Genomic DNA, 20854 nt, shown 5'->3' on the forward strand with positions numbered 1-20854 from the left:
AAAAAAAAAAGAATTTTGTTGAAAATGTGTTTAATTTCTTATAAATTAAAAATAAACCTATTAACTAGCCTTACATTATCAATAATATCTCTTAAAATTAACATGTGATATATTTAGGTCATGGCTTCTTCGATTTGTCGGATTTCTTTGTGTGAAATCATTTAAAAATCATTTAGATTCAAGTCACAAAAATATTATGAAATAAAACATAGCATGTCAGACGCACAAATTATATATTTTTTTATTAAGTATCGCTCAAAAAAGAATCGAGAAATAAACAACGTATGTAGAGATGAGTGAGCAATTATTTGGTAGCAGAAAAAAAGTTTAGAGTAAGATCTTCATTGATCAAAAAGTGTTCCCTATTCGACATGTTAACAGGTAGGCCGTCGGCTCCCGACCGATTACGTCATTTAAATTTTAAATTTGATTGATTGTAATAATGTCTAAATTCCAACAACTTAAAAACAACGCATGCCTCTTGAAGAGTACTTGCTTTAACTAATAAGTTTGACCACCAGCACCAACGACAAAATTACAATTAGGATCTAGTGGTTGAACAGAGAAGCTAACAACCGGCACTGTTGTTGGCATATATCCATAATTACAGATCAACTGCGCTGGAATCTCTTCTGGAAACACAACTTCAGCTGCGTTTCCATATCTTGGGCTTGTATCACTATTATTATTGCCAAAATATGCTGCTAAAGCCTGCAGAATACCATTGTCATCTTGGTTTTGAACAGATGGCGTGAAGCTTGGAACTTCTGGCTGCTGTCTTGTGATCTGATCAGCAGTTTGACCCTTTTCTCTTAAATACTTAAAGAAAGCATCGTATTTATTTTCTGGTTCAGGTTCCTTCTTTTTGTCTTCGTTTAAATAACTTAGCAGTCGTTCCCAGTCATAGCCATCGTTTGTTTGTTCAGGTTCATAAAACGGAACAGCAGTCTGACTTTCAACCCCGCTTAGCTGGTTAGCGTTAAGGTTCCTAATGAAAGAATTAAGGTCAACACTAGGTACGGAGGTTTCCACGACAGGTATGGAGAGACTGTCCTGATTGATGATGTTATTGCTGATAGCGGAGTTGATAAAGTCGTTGGCGATCATCATTTGTAAAGCGTTGGCTAAGGCGTTGGACAGAGAGCAGTCGATGACGGTAGTACAAGCCGTGGGGGGGATGGTGATGGCGGATACTGGGGTGGTGATGACTTGAGGGCAGGGTTGAGAGGATTGTACATTGGAGGGTTGGACGTAAGATGATGAAATCTGAAACAAAAAAAAGTTCTTGTAGCGTTTTACCAATGTCATTTACAAGCAGTAGTGTAAACTAGGGTTGCTTTGAATCGCGAGGTAACATTGATTATCGATTTGTGAATAATAGGAACTTAATTATTGGACACGAGATTAAGAATTTTATGATAAGGTTGGCAACTTCCTTTGGGTCTACAGTGTCCACTGTCTTAAAACGTTCACTGTGTCAAAACGTGGACTGTATCAAAACGTCCACTATGTTCATTATCTTATCTTATCTTATCTACGTCAAGAATTACACTATCTTTTATTTACAGCTGCCAGCTGGACACTTTTGCAACAGTTCTCCCATAAAAGATAATTTTCCTTACCTCTACCCTCCATACTTTAATATTTCCTCAAATTTTCTTTACTTCGACTATAGTTGATTGATTTTTTTAGTTCTTAATTCAAAACATAATTACAAAAGGAAGGAGGAAAAGATGATGCTTTATATTTACCTGCGGTAGAGAAGATACTTGGATATTTTGTTTTGGAGCACTGACCACTGATTGAGCCTTCTGTAGATTCGACCCTTGACATTGTGACCCCTGTAAAATAATTTGCAAGTTGACGTGCCCATCTCATAACATATCACCTGAACTATATTTGCATTTTCACACAAATTGACTAAGCCCCACGGTAAGCTCAAGAAGGCTGTAGGTATAATACAATAGAAAACAATTATGACTCAGGAACAAATATCCGTGCTCATCACACAAATAAATGTCCATCCAATGCAAAGGATCATCGGCTTCATAGACAGGGTAGCTATCGACTAGGCCAGCCCGGAATTTCGGTTGTTATTTATTGTAATTTTTATGTCATTCGTTATCTTCAATTGGCCTCCTGTACTCATTTAAATTGACAAAAATCAACTTAATTATCAGAATTGCTGTTATTGATAACTTACCTGTGACTGTGGCATTAATTGTGAAAAGGGTATAGCTTGAAGGTTAAAATTTTGCCCTGGTACCTAGAACATAAAAAAAAAAATTAAAAAATAATCATCATTATAATCATTGAAGAACTTCGAGCAACACCGGGAAGTCGGCATTCGCACTATTTCCCCTCTGCCGAAAAGAGATCGAGGTGTGCAAGATTTGTCTTTGACATGTGTAATTTTTGTATGTATTTAAGTCGTCAGTACATCATCAGTATGTCATGAGTGAGAAGTGCGATTGTGTGCATGTTTCCCTCCGCAAAGAATGGCAGAACGATTTGTACGGTAAGATATGGCTTGGGCTCCTCTCTTTGCCGTGTCGGAAACCGGTGATGCTCTAAGTTGAAGGTAATTTCAAAGAGTAAGTAAGTAATTATTCTTTATTGTACCAATAATTATACATTTTACTTACATGTAAAACTATAAATAAATTTTAAAGGAAAATGGAAACAGGTAATAATATGCGTTTAGGATGCTGTTGAGACTCCCGCGGTTCTGCAGCGCGTCTTCCATGTTTGCGGAGGCGCGCACAGATGGCTTCGATGCCGTCTGGCGCAAGAAAACTGCCTCACTGCTTGACAGGGTGCGCGGGAGTGGCAACAGCATTTTAAGCATGATAGCCAATAAGTTTGATTGTCCTCTTATGTGCAAAATGAGCCAGAGGACTAAATCACTTTTATTAATTTATTATTAGCGTTAGTAAACTAACATGTAGATTAAGTTCAAAACTAACAATTATGTGGACCATTATGTGGTCTATAATAAATATAATAATAATAATAATACCAGGCGGTTTTATCGCTAAAAAGAGTTGATATTATTGGGCCTAAAATATGTACGTTATCTAACTACATATAACAAATATTGATAAGTATAATATGCTTCACTAAATAGACAAATAAACTATTGTATATAAATATACAATATATTTTATACTTACAAACTGGAGCTGCGGTGATGCTTTTAGTCCATTAATCTGGGGGAAAATAATTATGAGAAACAAATGTATGACAAACTTAATTATGTCAAGTGCAAAAAACGCTTGTATTCATACTTTACTTTCATATACAATTGATACACATGACACTTAAATATTTGCATGCATGTCTTTGTGGCGAAACATTTGATTCCTTTTTCAAATATGAATGCCCTTTTTGTTCCACGTTTTAGCAAATAAAAATCAGATTCTGATACTGAGATATACCTTACAAATAATAAGGTTTTTGAAAAAAAATTGACACGAGCTTTTATCGCTGACTATACTTTTCTTTCCACATACTACTCTACATTCTTTTTCTTCTTCTTTTTCTTTCTACATAATACTCAGCCAGCCAGTTCTAAAAACCCCAAACATAATTAGGTTGCGTTGTTTTATCACAAAGTTCCTATGGCCACCTCCTGTCTCCATTATCAGATCTGCTTGATGGTTAACTGGCGTACATATGTATGCAAATTTTCAACTTTATCGGGAATCGGGAAGTGGGTCAAATTTGTCTTGCAAGATTTGACCCACATATAATAGGTACGTTGCAAGTTAAAAAAAACCGGTCAAGTGCGAGTTCGTTTTACTCGCACATCGACGGTTCCGTACAAACTTTGAATTATAAATGCGAAAGACTTTTGATCAGAGGTACTAATTATAATTGTGTACAGCGCCATCTAGCCGCAAATTGTCTAACTATTTTGTGCCCCGTACGTATGTTGGTTTTTCGACGATAATTCTCTATCACGTAAACTAAATTCGAGAATGGTTTTTATTAATTAAAAAAAGTTATCAAGATTGAGGTCTGATTATATTTTTCCTGTAAAATTTACAGTAATATGAATATTATGTAAAAAAAAACATAATTTTACTTCGGTACATTACGGAGATAAAGAAGGGTGGGGGGAGGTGGTATTTTTTATCACATTATCCTTCATAAATCAATGTTTTTCCACTACAAAAAAATTGTTTTAAAATGGTCAATTTTTGCTCTTTCAATTAATACCCTTGACACACTTATAGACCAGCGGTTGAACAAAAATGGGTTTCGATAATATTAAAGTTTTTTCTTTTTTGATATGTCATTGGGAGTATGTTAAATAATACTTTGGTAAAAAGTTAGAAATTATAAGGTTGAGCTTTCGGTTATATTTAAATATTTTAATTTTTGCTAATAACTAAGTAAATATAGAATTAAAGTTACAGAAAACTTTAGCATATCGAATAACACTTCAATTTATGTACAATTTTCAGTTTTTAGAAATCTGGAACAGCTGCTTTCTGGTAAACGTAAAAACACGAGTTATTTTGTAAATATAGAATTAGAGTTGCTGATATTGCAAAATTACGATATTATCGATCAACTTAGTATTCTAGTAAAAAGTTAGACATGTAGACAATGTGCTTGTCTAGATATTGATTTCAGGTTAAGCAGTATAGCTAATATTGAATTAAAGTTTGTAGAGTTAATAATAATCGATCATCAACAATGATCTCAGTTACTAAACAAAAATTTAGAAATATAAAATCACGGCGACACTCATTACTGATATGTATGCATTCCTTGCTTATATAAATACGTTAAGTTTCAAACGCGCGGCAAGTTTGCGCGCGCCGCGCGCTGTGGCAGGAGGCAGCGAACAACGGTAGTGGGGAGCGGGGTGCCCTTGACTGCGTTTACGGTCCATCAAAAAAAATCCTAAAGCGTGTTTTAAATTAATAGCAATAGAAAATTGTTATTTTGTTGTTACTATAATAGGTATTGCCCGCGGTTTCGTTCACGTAGAATTCGTTATCGCGTTACATGAATATTATTTATTTATTTAAACTTTATTGCACAAACAAAAAAAAACACAAATGGCGGACTTAATGCCCAAAGGCATTCTCTACCAGTCAACCATTGGGTCAAATAGAGACAAAAAAAACACATTCTCATACAGATGACCACCCTTCCTTGTACCATTTTAAAAGCCAGTTGCAGCTTTGATTTCCCGATTTTTTTCAGATGTTTGGACTTGGTATTTTCCTCGCGATAGTTATTTGTTTTAAGGGGAATGTTGTTGTTAACCGCTAATGCTAATATTGATAACCGATAGTTATATAGAAATACGTTATAAGGTATATGCACACTCATGTTATTTATTTCTGATAAGAAATAAATGTAAGACAAAATTCACAGTGATACATTTCAAGTAGGTTGCCTTGTAAGATTGCGTACGGATAGTTTTTTTGTTTGTTATTTCATCGTATGATTATGATATACCAAATGAAAGCTTATTTGAAAGTTGCCGTATTAAAAAAGTTGGTCCAGTTAATGGTCGCCTAGATTAACCGATTTTTATATAAAATGTAGGCAACCATGGACTGGACCAACTTGTTAAAAAGGCAACCTAGTACAGTTAGTAATATATGTAGTACCTGGGCGACCGAGCTTTGCTCGGTTATAACTACTTATTGTAATATGGTGGTGATAATCTACATAAACTTAAAAAGTAAAATGTGAACTGACAATTATTACTATTTACAATCGATTTTAACCTTACAGCACTTGTCACAGAGTAACGCCATCTATTGTCGATTTCTCTTATTACATAGGTCTTTTTTTTTACTAAATTAAACTTGTGTAAAACAATAAAAATTAAAAAATTATATATAAACTTGAACATATAAAAAACAACAAAAGTTAGTCACCGGGCGAGATTCGAACCCGTAACACTCGTTTAGCAGTCCGCGTCTTAACCCGGTGGACCAGACGGACACTGGCCGGCAACACGAAATTAGTGACCATATTCTGCGTCGAAAGAAAAACGCATGAAAACTCGAAAACACGCGTTTTCCCAAACATAAGACTAATCTAGATAGATTGTATACCCCCAAAAACCCCTATATACCAAATTTCAGCGAAATCGTTAGAGCCGTTTCCGAGATCACAGAAATATATAGGTATCTTCTTCTTCCTCGCGTTGTCCCGGCATTTTGCCACGGCTCATGGGAGCCTGGGGTCCGCTTGACAACTAATCCCAAGATTTGGCGTAGGCACTAATTTTTACGAAAGCGACTGCCATCTGACCTTCCAACCCAGAGGGTAAACTAGGCCTTGTTAGGATTAGTCCGGTTTCCTCACGATGTTTTCCTTCACCGAAAAGCGACTGGTAAATATCAAATGATATTTCGTACTTAAGTTCCGAAAAACTCATTGGTACGAGCCGGGGTTTGAACCCGCGACCTCCGGATTGCAAGTCGCACGCTCTTACCGCTAGGCCACCAGCGCTTTTTTTTTTTTACAGAAATATATACAAGAATTGCTCGTTTAAAGGTATAAGATAAAATAACTTTTCTTTTGATATATCATGTGACGTTTTCGTTTACACACTAAAAGCACAGTGTAAAAAGTAACAGTGGGCCGACGCCTATGATGTTTGCGTAAATGCCGACACCGCTCAAGGTCTCCGTACCTACCTAGGGTTATCACAGACTTACACAACTGCCCAAAAGAGGATGGAAATGTTTTTAGTTTTCATGTTGTATGATGTATGTGTACTAATTTTACAAATGACGTCCATTTTGGAAATAAAGATGGCGGACGTCACTTTTTTGAAAAAGTCGTCATGGGTGTTGTTTTCTGGGTTTTTAGGGGTGTGGATTTCAAAAATGGCATCTATTTTGAAAATAAATATGGCGGACGCTACTTTTTGAAATGGGTGTCGATGTGTGTAGCCGTGATATCAACCACCTTTAATTCTAAAATGGTCTCTATTTTTGAAATCTGCACCAACAAGAACCGCCAAAATTGACGTCATTTTTGTAATTGGAACCCCGAGGAACCTCGGAGATGACACCCATATCGATTTTTAAGAAAAATTAATGTCCGCCATCTTGGATTTCAAAATAGACGTCATTTTCGTAATCGGAATCCCGAGGAACCTCGGATATGACACCCATATCGACTTTTAAGAAAAAATAATTTCCGCCATCTTGGATTTCAAAATGAACGTCATTTTCGTAATCGGGTCCCCGAGGAACCTCGGAGATGACACCCATATCGATTTTTAAGAAAAATTAATGTCCGCCATCTTGGATTTCAAAATGAACGTCATTTTCGTAATCGGAACCCCGAGGAACCTCGGAGATGACACCCATATCGATTTTTAAGAAAAATTAATGTCCGCCATCTTGGATTTCAAAATAGACGTCATTTTCGTAATCGGAATCCCGAGGAACCTCGGATATGCCACCCATATCGACTTAAGAAAAAATAATTTCCGCCATCTTGGATTTCAAAATGAACGTCATTTTCGTAATCGGATCCCCGAGGAACCTCGGAGATGACACCCATATCGATTTTTAAGAAAAAATAATGTTCGCCATCTTGGATTGCAAAATGGACGTCATTTTCGTAATCGGAACCTCGAAGAACCTCGGAGATGACACCCATACCGATTTTTAAGAAAAATGAATGTCCGCCATCTTGGGTTCCATAATGGATGTCATTTTCGTAATCGGCACCCTGAGAACTTTCAAAAATAATGAAAACATCAAATACTACATGATACATATACAAACAGAAGCAAGAAACAATTTCTTGCTTTTTAAAGTCTTAAAATACTCATAATTTCTTAAAATAAGTTATAAAACATGTCCGCCATTTTGAATTTGAAAATTGATATCATAATTATGATATATTTTTGTTTACACTGAGACAAATAATTAGCACATGTCGTATGAAATATTTTAATTGTGTGTTTTTTTTTTTTTTTTTTTATACTATGTCGGTGGCAAACAAGCATACGGCCTGCCTGATGGTAAGCAGTCTCCGTAGCCTATGTACGCCTGCAACTCCAGAGGAGTTACATGCGCGTTGCCGACCCTAACACCCTCCCACCCCTCGTTGAGCTCTGGCAACCTTACTCACCGGCAGGAACACAACACTATGAGTAGGGTCTAGTGTTATTTGGCTGCGATTTTCTGTAAGGTGGAGGTACTTCCCCAGTTGGGTTCTGCTCTAGATCTGGAATGACATCCGCTGTGCTGTGCCCTACCACACAGAGCCAGATGACATTTACAATGCCCATACCTCTCTTATAATGCCTGTGCTAAAAATGTGATTGCGAACTACCTGCAATAACTATACAGTACCTGGGCGACCGAGCTTTGCTCGGTTATAACTATTTATTGTAATATGGTGGTGTATAGGTGATAATCTTAACTACATTCTTTTACTAAATTAAATTTGTCTAAAACAATAAAAATTAAAAAATTATGTATAAAATTGAACATATAAAAAAAAAACAAAAGTTAGTCACCAGGCGAGATTCGAACCCGTAACACTCGTTTAGCAGTCCGCGTCTTAACCCGCTGGACCAGACGGACAGTGGCCGGCAACACGAAATTAGCGACCATATTCTGCGTCGAAAGAAAAACGCATCAAAACTCGAAAACACGCGTTTTCCCAAACATAAGACTAATCTAGATCGATTGTTTACCCCCAAAAACCGCCATATACCAAATTTCAGCAAAATCGTTAGAGCCGTTTCCGAGATCCCGGAAATACATATATACAAGAATTGCTCGTTTAAAGGTATAAGATAATTAGGCATTAAAACACTCGTGTGATCTTTTTAAGAAACTCACTTCGTTCGTTTCCTAAGCCCACACTCGTGTATTTTAATGCCTTTTATTATGTAGCAGTAACATAAACTACTAATATATGTTGAAAGTAAGTACAGGCGGCTAACACAATGGTAACAAAAGACAAAAGTTTTGAAAATGTAATTTTCATCATCGTCACTTGGCTGTACATTTGAGGGCCTATCGCGAACCACGTTCGACGTGTTACCTCTCTGTCGCACTTGTAAATTCGTACGTAAGTATGACAGGGAGGCAACACGTCGAACGTGGTTCGCGGTAAGCCCTCTGATGCCACCTCCATTAGTCTTTTGTACGCCGGTATAGCCTTCGACTCAATGTATAATCTACACTTTTTATGGAAACGTAGTTCCTCCTTCCCGTAGAAATATTTAACTTTCCCATCACCAAGAAAGATTATTTGCTCGCAGTTATTAGCTGCTCAATTCCTCGTTTTTCTCTGTTACTAAGTCAGTACAGTACACATATCAAACATTTTTCACTCATTTTGAAGTCATAATAACTTTTATTCTATAATTAAATTCATGTAATGTCCGCATCTAATTTATGTGCACGATAAACAAACAAATGAATGATTTGAAAGAAAAGACAAACAGCGCTTGCGAAGCTGAGCGGGGGGCGCGGGCGGGGTGAGGTATCTATCGCTCACTAGGTCGGCTACGATAGGCTCCCGCGCGCCGAGCCGACATGTTGACGGACCAGCGCGGCGTGGTTATGAATTTCGCGCCTTTTTAAGTTGATTTTACTATTACAATGCAAGCTACACACAGATATTTCTTACTTTCCATAAAATGGCTGCATATATTATTTTATAGTAATAGACTTATCTCAACGGACTTTAATTCAATATTAGATCTTACAGGACAAAAAACGCATATTAATTGTAAAGCACATATCCTATTCTTCTAATTTTTTGCCTTGCCTATTAACTTAAGAATTTAGATATGATATTGTGGATTTTTCAAACTTTAATTCAATATTGACAAAATAATAAGCTAATTTGAGTTTGACAAAGTAGCACGTTGATTTTTTTTCTAAAAATTTGATAGCATAAAGCCTCATACATATTATAAAAGACGATGCTTAAATTTTGTACTTTAATTCAATATTCAAAATTCATCAATAAAAATACATAAATACATTATTTATATCTAACGCTCGTTCTAAATTTTCTTCATATATTACAAATATGCTTGAAAATATGTCCCATACCAGATAAACATTACTTTTCACTCTTTAGAATTATCGAAACTTATAGGGCAAAAATCCGGTCCCACTATTGGTCTATTAATCTAGTCACTAGACTTTGAAATTTTGCCCCCCCTTTATATTGGGCATTTCCCATAGTCATTAAAAAAAAATACTTTCAATGTGTCTGGGTTAGCATGCTATTCCAAATTTCAAATCGATAGCTTAAGTGGTTCTCGAGATATTTAGCGATGTGACAGACAGATAGACGGACAGAATCGCACCATAAGGGTTCCTTTTGTACCTTTTTGGCACGGAACCCTAAAAAGGTTGTGAATTATGTTAAACTTATAGAATTTAATTGTTAAATTAAAGTTATTATCGATTTTATTTACCGTCTGTGATTGCGATGGTCCGCATGACGATTTGCTCTGTTAACAAAATATAAAATAATAGTAGATTGTGTCACAAGGGAGCGAAATGACATATTTACGGTGAGAGCGTACAATTAATCCTGAACGATGCGAAGGATTTTATAATCGCTACTCACTACTCTCAAGATTCTAGAATATAATTTTGAGCGTAGTGAGACTAGTGAGGGATTCAACTGTGTTACGCCTAAGATGAAATTACATACTGCTTTTCATATTACCTATGAGGAAATTTTGATGCTTAAAAATATTATTTAAGCTAAAAAAAGTATGCAAAAAAATATAAAAATAGTGTCCTAGAACAGAAAAATGTTTCTTTGTTCCCTCCTAGCAGGGAAGAAAAAGCCCTTTTCCGAATTGGTGATGTGAAAAAAGACCTTAATATGTATTATCTAAGTAGGTATTTAGATATCAGATATGGAATTTGTGCCTAAAAGTAGAAGTTAAACTAACGTTTTCCCCACATTGACCTTATAAAAAAAAATTCTGGAAAATAATGCCTTTTGGCCAAAACAATATGAGATTTTGAATAAATAAAATGAATAATTACGTTTGATGACGGCGAACAGCAGCCAATTGATTGTGATTTGACCTAAAAAATAAAAATAAATGTAATGAGTTTTTTTTATATATGTTTTTATTATTGCCTTCTAACAACATTACACTTAAATAACTTGAATACTGTAATTATATTACAATATTTTTTTTTTTATCAGTAAAATCGCTAACACTAATTTCTTATCAAGTTACAAACTTTTTTAACTTTTAAATCCTTCATATAAGCGATTACTGTAGTGTTCCAGAATTAGAAGATAAATAAAAAAATACCTTGCAAATTGATAACGCAAGCGCCAAAAACACTACTTTCCCCGCCATTTTTGCTTTAAAAAGATACAAGAGCGCCATGCCACGTCCTTTTATACATTCGTACATTTAGTGCAATGTTACAGTGACATAATTATGGATTGCAAAATTATGATAAAATATTTGTGATATTAGGTTACGATAAGTGATATTTAGATACTTAGAAAATAATGCAATATTATTGCATTGATTTTTATATCTTTTTTAATATATATCACTAGATTTGTTGAGTATGTCAATTTTCGCAATGTTTTAGCGTATAATTATATCTATATTTCGAATATTAAAACATATTCATTTATAGATAATAAGTGATATGAGTGCATTGGAGACGCATTATTTTTTAAGAAATAAATAGGTCCTATTTGTGTTTCACATTTTAAAAAAAACCATCATTAACGTGTTATAATATTAATGAAAAAGTAGATTGTACTTATCAATGTTTTAATGTTTTTATAGTTATGTCATAATTTTACTATTATTGATTAACTATTGCACAAACTAGCCTATTATGCCCAATGACATAATAAAGCAATGTTCGATTTGATAAATAAAAATCAAATCAAATTTCATATTTATCGATAAGAAATTCTATATGAAACGGTAACACGATAATAAATAATCATTTTATTTTTTTTGTCAGAGTCACAATGACTCTCGGTTTTCTAAGTAAATGTCTTCTACAATGGTTTCTTATCAAGGTAAATCATTTAAAATCAACTTAAGACGGTTAACACACAGCGGTGGCATCATGGTTCCATTTTTATCACCTGTCACTATGCCCGTCACTTGTACTTGTTAGAACGTGACAGGCATGGTGACAAATGATAAAGAGCCGACCATCATAGCCCTATTGGTCTTCGCCGGATGCGGTGATGGTGTGGTATTTGCCTAAAGCACTATTTTACATTGTTAAGTTTTGTATTTGTATTTATTTATTTTCTGAATATGGGTATACAAAAGTGTACAATTTTAGGTATAGTAGCACTATAACATAAAATAAAATAAAAATATTAAATATAACACGTAAGATTAATATTATTTTTCAGTGTCCCTTATTTATTATTCATTAATTGTTCTCTAGTGTTTTTATCGAGTTGCATATTTATTCAAGGTCACAATATGCTTATTTGCATAATCATATTTTATAAGTACCGCGACTTTTCAAAATATTACATATTTCAAAATAAAATTTGTTTATTGTGACCATGGGACATATGATTATAATAATATCACATTACATAAAATAAAAATATTAATATCAACATAAATATATCGAAAGAAATCAAAAATATTTTATAATGCGTATGCATAAATAAAGTATTCCGAAACATTTTTTCTCAGAAGACTAAAATGTATGACGTAATAAATTATAACAAACAATGTAATTATTACGACTAATAGCCAATGTTTCTTTTAAAATTAGCGTTGATAAAAAAATCCCACTAATGTTGGCGTTCACTTCACAAAAAATGCTAAATTTCATAAATCACCATAAATTTAGTATTAGAAATATGTTTTTTTTTAAAGATTTTTTTTCATACTTGTTTACAGACAGTAACCGCCCAAATGCCAGCTACAAAGTACATCCAAATGGGAAACATGGCACCCGCCCGTCCAACCGTCTCCACCATACCGGGTGTACCAATGCCATACCCCCCCAACCCTACCTTTTCCTCCCTCGTTAATAACTATATACCAAATTACTCAAATCTACCTCTCCCTTTTAATCTCCCCAACGTCCCTCCCCCTATGATGCAAATGTCTTCACCACAAATGAATTTACCCCTACCTTTTACAAATGTACCCCCAGTAATGCCTTTATCTCCCCCAATGAATCTAGCGTTCCCCTCTCCAAACTTCAAACCTACGCCACCAAGCAATTTAATAGATCCAACAGTTATGAACAACTTGGCTATAGCTTTACATTTGTTAATATTAAATAATCTATTGCACCCGGAGCAGGACACTCCAAAAACACATGTTCCCATAGATCCACCTCAAACTCCTCCATACCCTCAAAATCCTCCACCTCCTCAAGAAGTCACAAGCCCTCCATACCCAACACCTCAAAACTACTACCCAGAACCTCAAGATCCAGCTCCATACTCCCCTCCTAATTCTAAATTCCTTGGTTCTTCAGGTTTCGTTGAGCCTCCATTACCATCTTTAATGGGAGCCCCTGTGCCCCCTGGTTCAAGGAATCATCACAGCCTCATGTCCCCTTATGAAGTTATAGCTTCAGGACCTCAACCAGGGAAAGACGTCTTCGCGCAATACGGACCTCAAAATCTAAAAGCTGATTTTCAATCGCCGTATAATTCTTTAGTGGCTTATGATAATACTAGTAAGGACTTGTTTGGTATGTTTTAAAAGTTATGTATATTCTATTTATTTAATTATTAAATTATTAAAAATATATGTGGTGTTTTATTTGTAACAATACAAGCGATCTCCTGCATTTTGTACACATATTTTTGTGATTTAAACCTGTCCAACACGCGATATTATTGCGCGGTCTGGCCTAGTGTGTAGTGATCCAATCTATAGTATGATACCGACGAGCCACGTTCATGAGTCATGGATGTTTTCTATGAATTTAAGTATTTATAGGTAAATTATATATATATCGTTGTCTAACTATCTACAACACAACCCTTTTTGAGATTACCGTGGGACTTAGTCAATTTGTGTAAGAATGTCCCTATATAATATTTATTTATTTATTATTTCAGTAATTTTTATCTTATCCGTTATATCAAAATGTGTATATAGGTGACAGGATGTATGGGTGACATTAACCCATTCAACGCTAATCACGACACGTTGATTTGTTAGACCTGTACCCCAAAAGCATAAAATTGTTGTAGTAATTCACCGAACCGCATTTCACCTCGATCTCATATTTAATTTTCGCATTGTGTCTCAATAGTTTTTTTTTCTAGTGGCTATAAGTTTTAGTCGCATTTCACCTCGATCGTACATTTAAACATCGCGTTGTGACTCAATCGTTTATTACTTTAGTCGCATTTCACCTCGATATTGTATTGGCGACGTGATTCAACGCAACGTCAACGTCACATAGATAAAATTTTAATGAGTTTGATAGCACTTGAGGCTTAATCCTACAAGTACAAAACGTGTTTAAAAAAAACACTTAATTTTAGTGCAAGCATCAAATTAACGTATCAAGTTAAATAGAGTCCCAAACAAACGTCGATCGCGGCGAAATGCCTCTTCGGTAACATACTACACGAAAAATTAAATACTACAAATTAATTATACTAATGTCAAAGGCTACGGGAAAAAGTGCGTCAAGTAAAAAAATCTAGTGATATCTTTTTCATTCAAGGTGAAATGCGATTCGGTGAATTACTACAACAATTTTATGCTTTTGGGGTACAGGTCTAACAAATCGACACGTTGTTGTTTTGCCTCTACGAAGCATTTCCGCTACCTACCGGGAAAATCATGCTATCAGCTACGACGTAGCGCTACGACCGTAGCTCAGCGGTGAATGTGCTAAACTGGACGAAAATAGTTTATAAAAATGTTCGAGGTAGACAAATAAATTGAAACTGGTGTTCATGTTGATCACTGTTGGCCGAACGTTACACTACGTCGATGGCAAACAAGCATACGGCCCGCCTGATGGTAAGCAGTCTCCGTAGCCTATGTACGCCTGCAACTCCAGAGGAGTTACATGCGCGTTGCTGAACCCAAATCCCCCCCCCCCCCCCCATAATCGTTGGTTAATTGCAATTGACCATTAAACATTACAAATTGAACCGTAAATAGTAACGGACGGTTACAATTTACGATTCAATTTGTAATGGTTAATGGCATTAACGTTTCGGCCAACACTGATGTTTATTGTCTAACGAACGACACACACAACACTCATAAAATCGGTACACTGGTTTAAAGATAGGTTTTAAATATTTGTATCGCTGGTCCCCAAATACCCAGCTGAAATGGACAGGGTAAAAATAATGAAATAATATTACCCGAGAGTAAGACCATGCTAAGTTGGCAGCGATTATGTGTTAGAACATATAAACCAAACAGGTTTTAAACCCAATGTTCCTTAGCTGGAAGCTATTTTGTTTTGTCTGTGGTTTTTTATTTTGTCAGTTTACAAACAAATGAATACACGTATCGTTTTGCTGTCTGCGACAATATAATGTTTTACTCTATTCAATCCTGGTAGAATTCCACTCCAAACCCAATAGGTTATGGGCCCAGGATACGCGAATAATTAGTACGTAAATAGTTTTCGGCAAAAAGTTCAAAAATTAATTCGAAAATGTCGTATGAAAATTTGCCGACGACGACCTCGTCTTCCACGTCGAGTTCCGGGATCGCAGTCAATTTTGAAAAGCTCAGTGGCATAGCTAACTATGGAAACTGGAAGTTTTTGATGCGTATGTACTTGATTCACGAAAATCTATGGGATTGCATACAGGAAGAGTCTACCGGCGTTCCCAAGGTCAGCGATGAGCGTCAACAACAGAGAACGCTTGCAAAAATATGCCTGATGGTGCAGCCGTCATCGTTTTCACATGTACGTAACGCAAAGACTGGATACGAAGCTTGGAACAATTTGAAAAATGCCTACGAAGATAAAGGGCTATGTAGAAGACTAGGACTGCTACGTACTTTATTTGGATTGAAACTAGAGCAATTTAAGGATATGGAGGCGTATCTCTTGAAGATCACTGATTTAGATCAACAACTACGAGACATAAATTCTCCATTAGATGATGATTTCCTGTCAGTAATTATGTTAAGTGGTCTACCACCAGACTATGATCCACTTATTATGGCATTGGAAAATTCTAACATTAAATTGTGCAGTGAAACAGTAAAAAGTAAATTACTACAAGAAAATTTACGACGAGACGATAAGACCGAAGAAAGTTCTATGTTTACAAACCGGGGTTCTAGTTCAAAAAGTGTCAACAAACATCCATCGAAGGTTAAGTGCTTCATATGTAAGAAACCGAATCATTATGCGAAAAACTGTCCAAACAAAGCCAATAAAAGTGAGAAACGCAGTGAGAAGACTGAAAAAGCGTGGAACGGAACGTTGCTAACCGCTTTGGCAGTTGACGTTAAGTCAAACTCCTTTTACATTGACAGCGGCTCAACTTGTCATATGTCAAACGATAAAACGTTATTGCAAAATTATGTTTTGGAAACTCCGCGTTCAGTAACAGTGGCGAATAAAGAAAAGTTGCATAGTGAGGGACATGGAACCGTCGAATTGTTGTTAAAAGGACACAGTGAAACTACGAAAATAAGCGATGTTGTTTACGTGCCGGGATTGTCAACAAATCTTATTTCCGTTGGCAAGATGGTAGACAAAGGACTCGAAGTGCATTTTAAGAAGCAGAAATGCGATATTTATTGCGGCAAAGATGTAATTGCCAGTGCTACGAAGGTGAACGGCGTCTATGAACTGGACATGACGAGTCAACCGTCACATGGATACGAGCTAGCTGCGGCATGTCACTCTGAGGATTTGGGTGAGCCAGTACTTAAGGTTCTTTCAAGGGATCAAGAAGCTGCTAATCTGTGTGAAATGAAGTCATCCCAGGAGTTGTGGCATCGTAGACTTTCACATCTAAACAGACGGAGTATGGATTTACTAAAAAAAGGTATGGCTAGTGGAATTGATTACACTAATGATAAACATATTCCCTGCGTAGCATGTCTTGAAGGGAAACAAAGTCGATTACCATTCCCCAAAAGGTCTTATACCAGAGCTACTGAGAAACTTGGTCTGATTCATTCTGATTTAATGGGACCTATGCCAGTTTCATCATTCAGTGGTAGTAGATATCTCTTGACTTTCATTGATGATTATTCTAGAATGACTTTTGGATATTTTATTAAAAGTAAAGATGAAGTATTGTCTGTATTTAAAACCTTTAAGAGTTTTGTTGAGAATCAAACTGATTTGAAAATAAAAGCGATTCGTTCAGATAATGGCACTGAATATGTGAATAAACAGTTCCAGATGTTTCTGAAAGAGCACGGCATCCAGCATCAGACAACCATACCATATTGTGCAGCCCAGAATGGAGTCGCAGAACGCGCCAACCGCACGGTTATGCAGGCAGGACGCTGCATGCTGCAGGATGCTGGAATGGACCCGAGGTTCTGGGCCGAGGCATTGAATACAGCAATATACATTAAGAATAAGTCACCAAGTAAGGCGGTAAGAGGGACCACACCTGAAGAGCTATGGTCAGGTAATAAAGTCAATTTATCTAATTTGAGAGTATTTGGCTGTGTCGCCTATGCAATGATCCCTAGTGAAAAACGTAAGAAATTAGATGCAAAGAGCAAAATGTATGTATTTGTGGGATATTGCGATGGATCAAAAGGATATAGACTAATTGACCCTGAAAACCCGTCTAAATGTATTAAGTCTCGAGATGTACAGTTCTTTGAAGATAAAATGTATAAAGATATAAAACTGAATCAGCAAAATTCTACTACAGATGGCCAGTTACATTTAATTAGTGATGGCATAGATAATACTATTAGAAATGCAGATCCTTTAACTGCAGATCTTTTGTCAGCTGATCCTGTTGTGGAAGTATCTGAAGTATCTGAAGTATCTGAAACTGAACCAAGCACTTCTAGTTCCAGTTTTGTAGATGATCCTAATGATGTCACTTGGAATCCTGATATGACTACGGATCAAGGCTCTAGTGAGTATGAGGAAATGACAGACTCCGTTAATGCAGAGATTGCAATGACAGTTGCATGTCAAGGTGCTGAACCAAAGACAATTCATGAAGCGCTGTCAGGACATGATAAAGTACATTGGAAGGAAGCAATTGTGGAAGAGTACAAGTCATTTGAAAAGAACAGAGCCTGGACATTGACAACATTACCTGCTGGAAAGAAAGCTGTAAAATGTAAATGGATTTTCAAAAAGAAACTTGGATTGGAAGGTCAGTTACTTCGTTACAAAGCTAGATTAGTAGCTAAGGGATTTACCCAGGAATATGGTGTAGACTACAATGAGACCTACTCCCCTGTGGTAAGGTACTCAACCATACGTATTTTACTTGCCCTGGCAGTCAACTTAGACATGAATGTTGATCACATGGATGTGAAGACAGCCTTCCTCAATGGTGATTTAAAGGAGACTGTGTATATGGAACAGCCAGATGGGTATAAAGTCAAAGGTAAAGAAAACTATGTATTTAAACTGAACAAAGCAGTATATGGACTGAAACAGGCATCAAAGGCCTGGTATGACAAAATTGATAATGCCCTGAAGGTCCTTAAGTTCAGAAAATCACTCAGCGAGCCCTGTGTTTACATAAAATCGGATGATAGTGGTAATCTTATTATATTAGCATTATATGTTGATGACATTCTGATTTTCAGTAAAGACACACCAGAGAAGAAAAAGCTGAAGGAAGAACTAATGAGAATATTTGAAATGAAGGATCTTGGTCGTGCTACACATGTATTGGGCATGAGATTGACTCAAGATAAAAATAAAATTACTCTTGATCAGAAAAATTACATACAGAAAGTGTTAGAACAATTTAATATGGCAGACTGCAAGCCTGTGAACACACCTTTAGAGACCGGCTTGAAATTTGAAAAGGGAGAACAGACTGATCCTGACTCTAAGTTCAGAAGCCTGATTGGATGCATTATGTATTTAGCGGTGTGCACAAGACCAGATATTGCCCATACAGCAAGCCTATTAAGCCAGTTCAACAACTGTTATTCTGAAACGCACTGGAAAGCGGCGAAGCGTGTTCTTCGATATTTAAAAGGAACTATGGATTATTCCTTGCAATATGAGAAATCAACGTTATCTGTTACAGGGTATGTAGATGCAGATTGGGCGTCTAACCCGCTGGACCGACGTTCATATACAGGTTATGTGTTCAAGATAAGCAACTCGGCTGTGTCATGGGAGAGTCGTAAGCAAAGAACCATTGCCTTATCTTCAACCGAATCAGAGTACATGGGGTTATGCGAAGGAGCGAAAGAAGCTGCATTCATAAGGACCTTTTTACATGAATGCTTAGGTAAATACTTACCCATTACTCTATACAATGATAGTCAGTCGGCGCAGAAGATTTGTAACAGCCAAATTAACCATAGTAGAAGTAAACATATAGACATTCGACATCATTATGTGCGGCAAGTCGTAAGTGATAAAATTATTAACTTAGAATACTTGTCTACTGATCAAATGCCTGCGGATGTTTTGACAAAGCCTCTAGGCAAAGACAAACATTTTAATTGTGTTTATAATCTTGGTTTAAACTGTTCGGTTTAAGGGCAGGTGTTAGAACATATAAACCAAACAGGTTTTAAACCCAATGTTCCTTAGCTGGAAGCTATTTTGTTTTGTCTGTGGTTTTTTATTTTGTCAGTTTACAAACAAATGAATACACGTATCGTTTTGCTGTCTGCGACAATATAATGTTTTACTCTATTCAATCCTGGTAGAATTCCACTCCAAACCCAATATTATGATATTCCAGACTGTGCAAGTGTTATTTGAACGTCATAATTATTTAGAAGTTTAAAGCAACACTTGCGCTGTCTGGGCTATCCAAATCGCTGCCGACTTACTCTAAAGCAGTATTATTTCATTATTAAAAAAAAACCGCACCTGTTACAGAAATATTAAGCATGCCATAAAATCACAAATAATTCGTGGTATAACCATCTGTGAGGATATTACGGTATTTTATGCGGTTCTTGAATTATATTGATTGTTTGTTCCTGTTCCATACATTGTTTTTGAAGAAAAATCATGACTTTTTCATGTCAAATCGTTTGAAATTCATAGTTAAGCATAAAAATGATGCAGGACCCATTTCAATAAAAAATACTTTAAAATGTCATTTTCGGTTTTTCCTGCTATTCAATTGAAATATTCAAGTAGTTTATTTGCTTTCATGTTGTACATAAGTTCTTATATAGTATGCCAAAAAATTACAAATAATTCGTAGTATAAGCTGCGAGGGTATTACGGTTTGAATTGCGGTTTTTGAAAGAAATTAATTTTTTGTTCCTGCTCCATATAGGTATTTGTTTCGAAAAAAATCATAACTCGACATTCTTAATGCCAAATCGTCCCATATTAAAAAGCTACTACCTATAACAATGCTAGGCAAATCTATTTCAATCAAAACAATTTGAAATAACAACTTTGGTTTATATGTAAATGAGAGCCGAATTGCGGCGCCACATTACATCTGTGATTATAAAACGTTCAATCCGTCAGTTATTTTATCAAGGAATTTGGTAGACACCATGACGGCATAAATCATCGTTAAATTTAATAATTAATAAAGGACCTAAAATCTTAAGTAGTTTTATTCTTCACAACTTTACATATTAAAATTGTATTCTCACAGAAAATGACTCATAGACCTCATAGTATCTAAAAGCACTCCTGTTTCTGACTACTCACATCATAAAGTAAATTATGACTCATGTAACAACGGCCCGGGG

General features: G+C 35.8%; 2 protein-coding genes and 1 long non-coding RNA gene across 5 annotated transcripts in view; 1 reads left to right on the forward strand and 2 right to left on the reverse strand.

Annotated features, from left to right (window-relative positions):
* The window catches only part of LOC133532041 (uncharacterized), a 331954-nt gene that overhangs the window by 66336 nt on the left and 244764 nt on the right, over positions 1–20854 (reverse strand). The window lies entirely within an intron of this gene.
* Positions 217–11410, reverse strand: LOC133531974 (uncharacterized). 2 transcript variants are annotated; one of them, XM_061870429.1, is made up of 7 exons: positions 11309–11371; positions 11031–11072; positions 10445–10480; positions 3174–3209; positions 2204–2266; positions 1752–1841; positions 217–1266 (listed from the first exon to the last, which is right to left on the reverse strand). In XM_061870429.1, the coding sequence occupies exons 1-7, from the start codon at positions 11354–11356 to the stop codon at positions 502–504; spliced, it is 1080 nt and encodes a 359-aa protein (XP_061726413.1). In that variant the 5' UTR covers positions 11357–11371; the 3' UTR covers positions 217–501. The 2 variants fall into 2 exon arrangements, with proteins under 2 accessions (XP_061726413.1, XP_061726414.1); XM_061870430.1 differs by lacking the exon at positions 10445–10480 and having other exon boundaries at positions 11309–11410.
* Positions 11884–13763, forward strand: LOC133532219 (uncharacterized). The gene is made up of 2 exons (XM_061870789.1): positions 11884–12045; positions 12899–13763. Exons 1-2 carry the CDS (start codon positions 11995–11997, stop codon positions 13715–13717), a joined length of 870 nt encoding a protein of 289 aa, XP_061726773.1. The 5' UTR covers positions 11884–11994; the 3' UTR covers positions 13718–13763.

The sequence above is a fragment of the Cydia pomonella genome, chromosome 26, assembly GCF_033807575.1.
Source record: "Cydia pomonella isolate Wapato2018A chromosome 26, ilCydPomo1, whole genome shotgun sequence".
Classification (NCBI taxonomy): domain Eukaryota; kingdom Metazoa; phylum Arthropoda; class Insecta; order Lepidoptera; family Tortricidae; genus Cydia; species Cydia pomonella.

Bases quoted from the DNA above. Each gene is read 5' to 3' on its own strand.
- LOC133531974 (XM_061870429.1), bottom strand. From the start codon at position 11,356: ATGGCGGGGAAAGTAGTGTTTTTGGCGCTTGCGTTATCAATTTGCAAG. The intron at 11,073-11,308 runs GTATTTTTTTAT...TTTATTTTTTAG, and splicing joins TTGCGTTATCAATTTGCAAG to GTCAAATCACAATCAATTGG. The intron at 10,481-11,030 runs GTAATTATTCAT...TTTTGTTAACAG, and splicing joins GCTGTTCGCCGTCATCAAAC to AGCAAATCGTCATGCGGACC.
- LOC133532219 (XM_061870789.1), top strand. From the start codon at position 11,995: ATGACTCTCGGTTTTCTAAGTAAATGTCTTCTACAATGGTTTCTTATC. The intron at 12,046-12,898 runs GTAAATCATTTA...ACTTGTTTACAG, and splicing joins TACAATGGTTTCTTATCAAG to ACAGTAACCGCCCAAATGCC.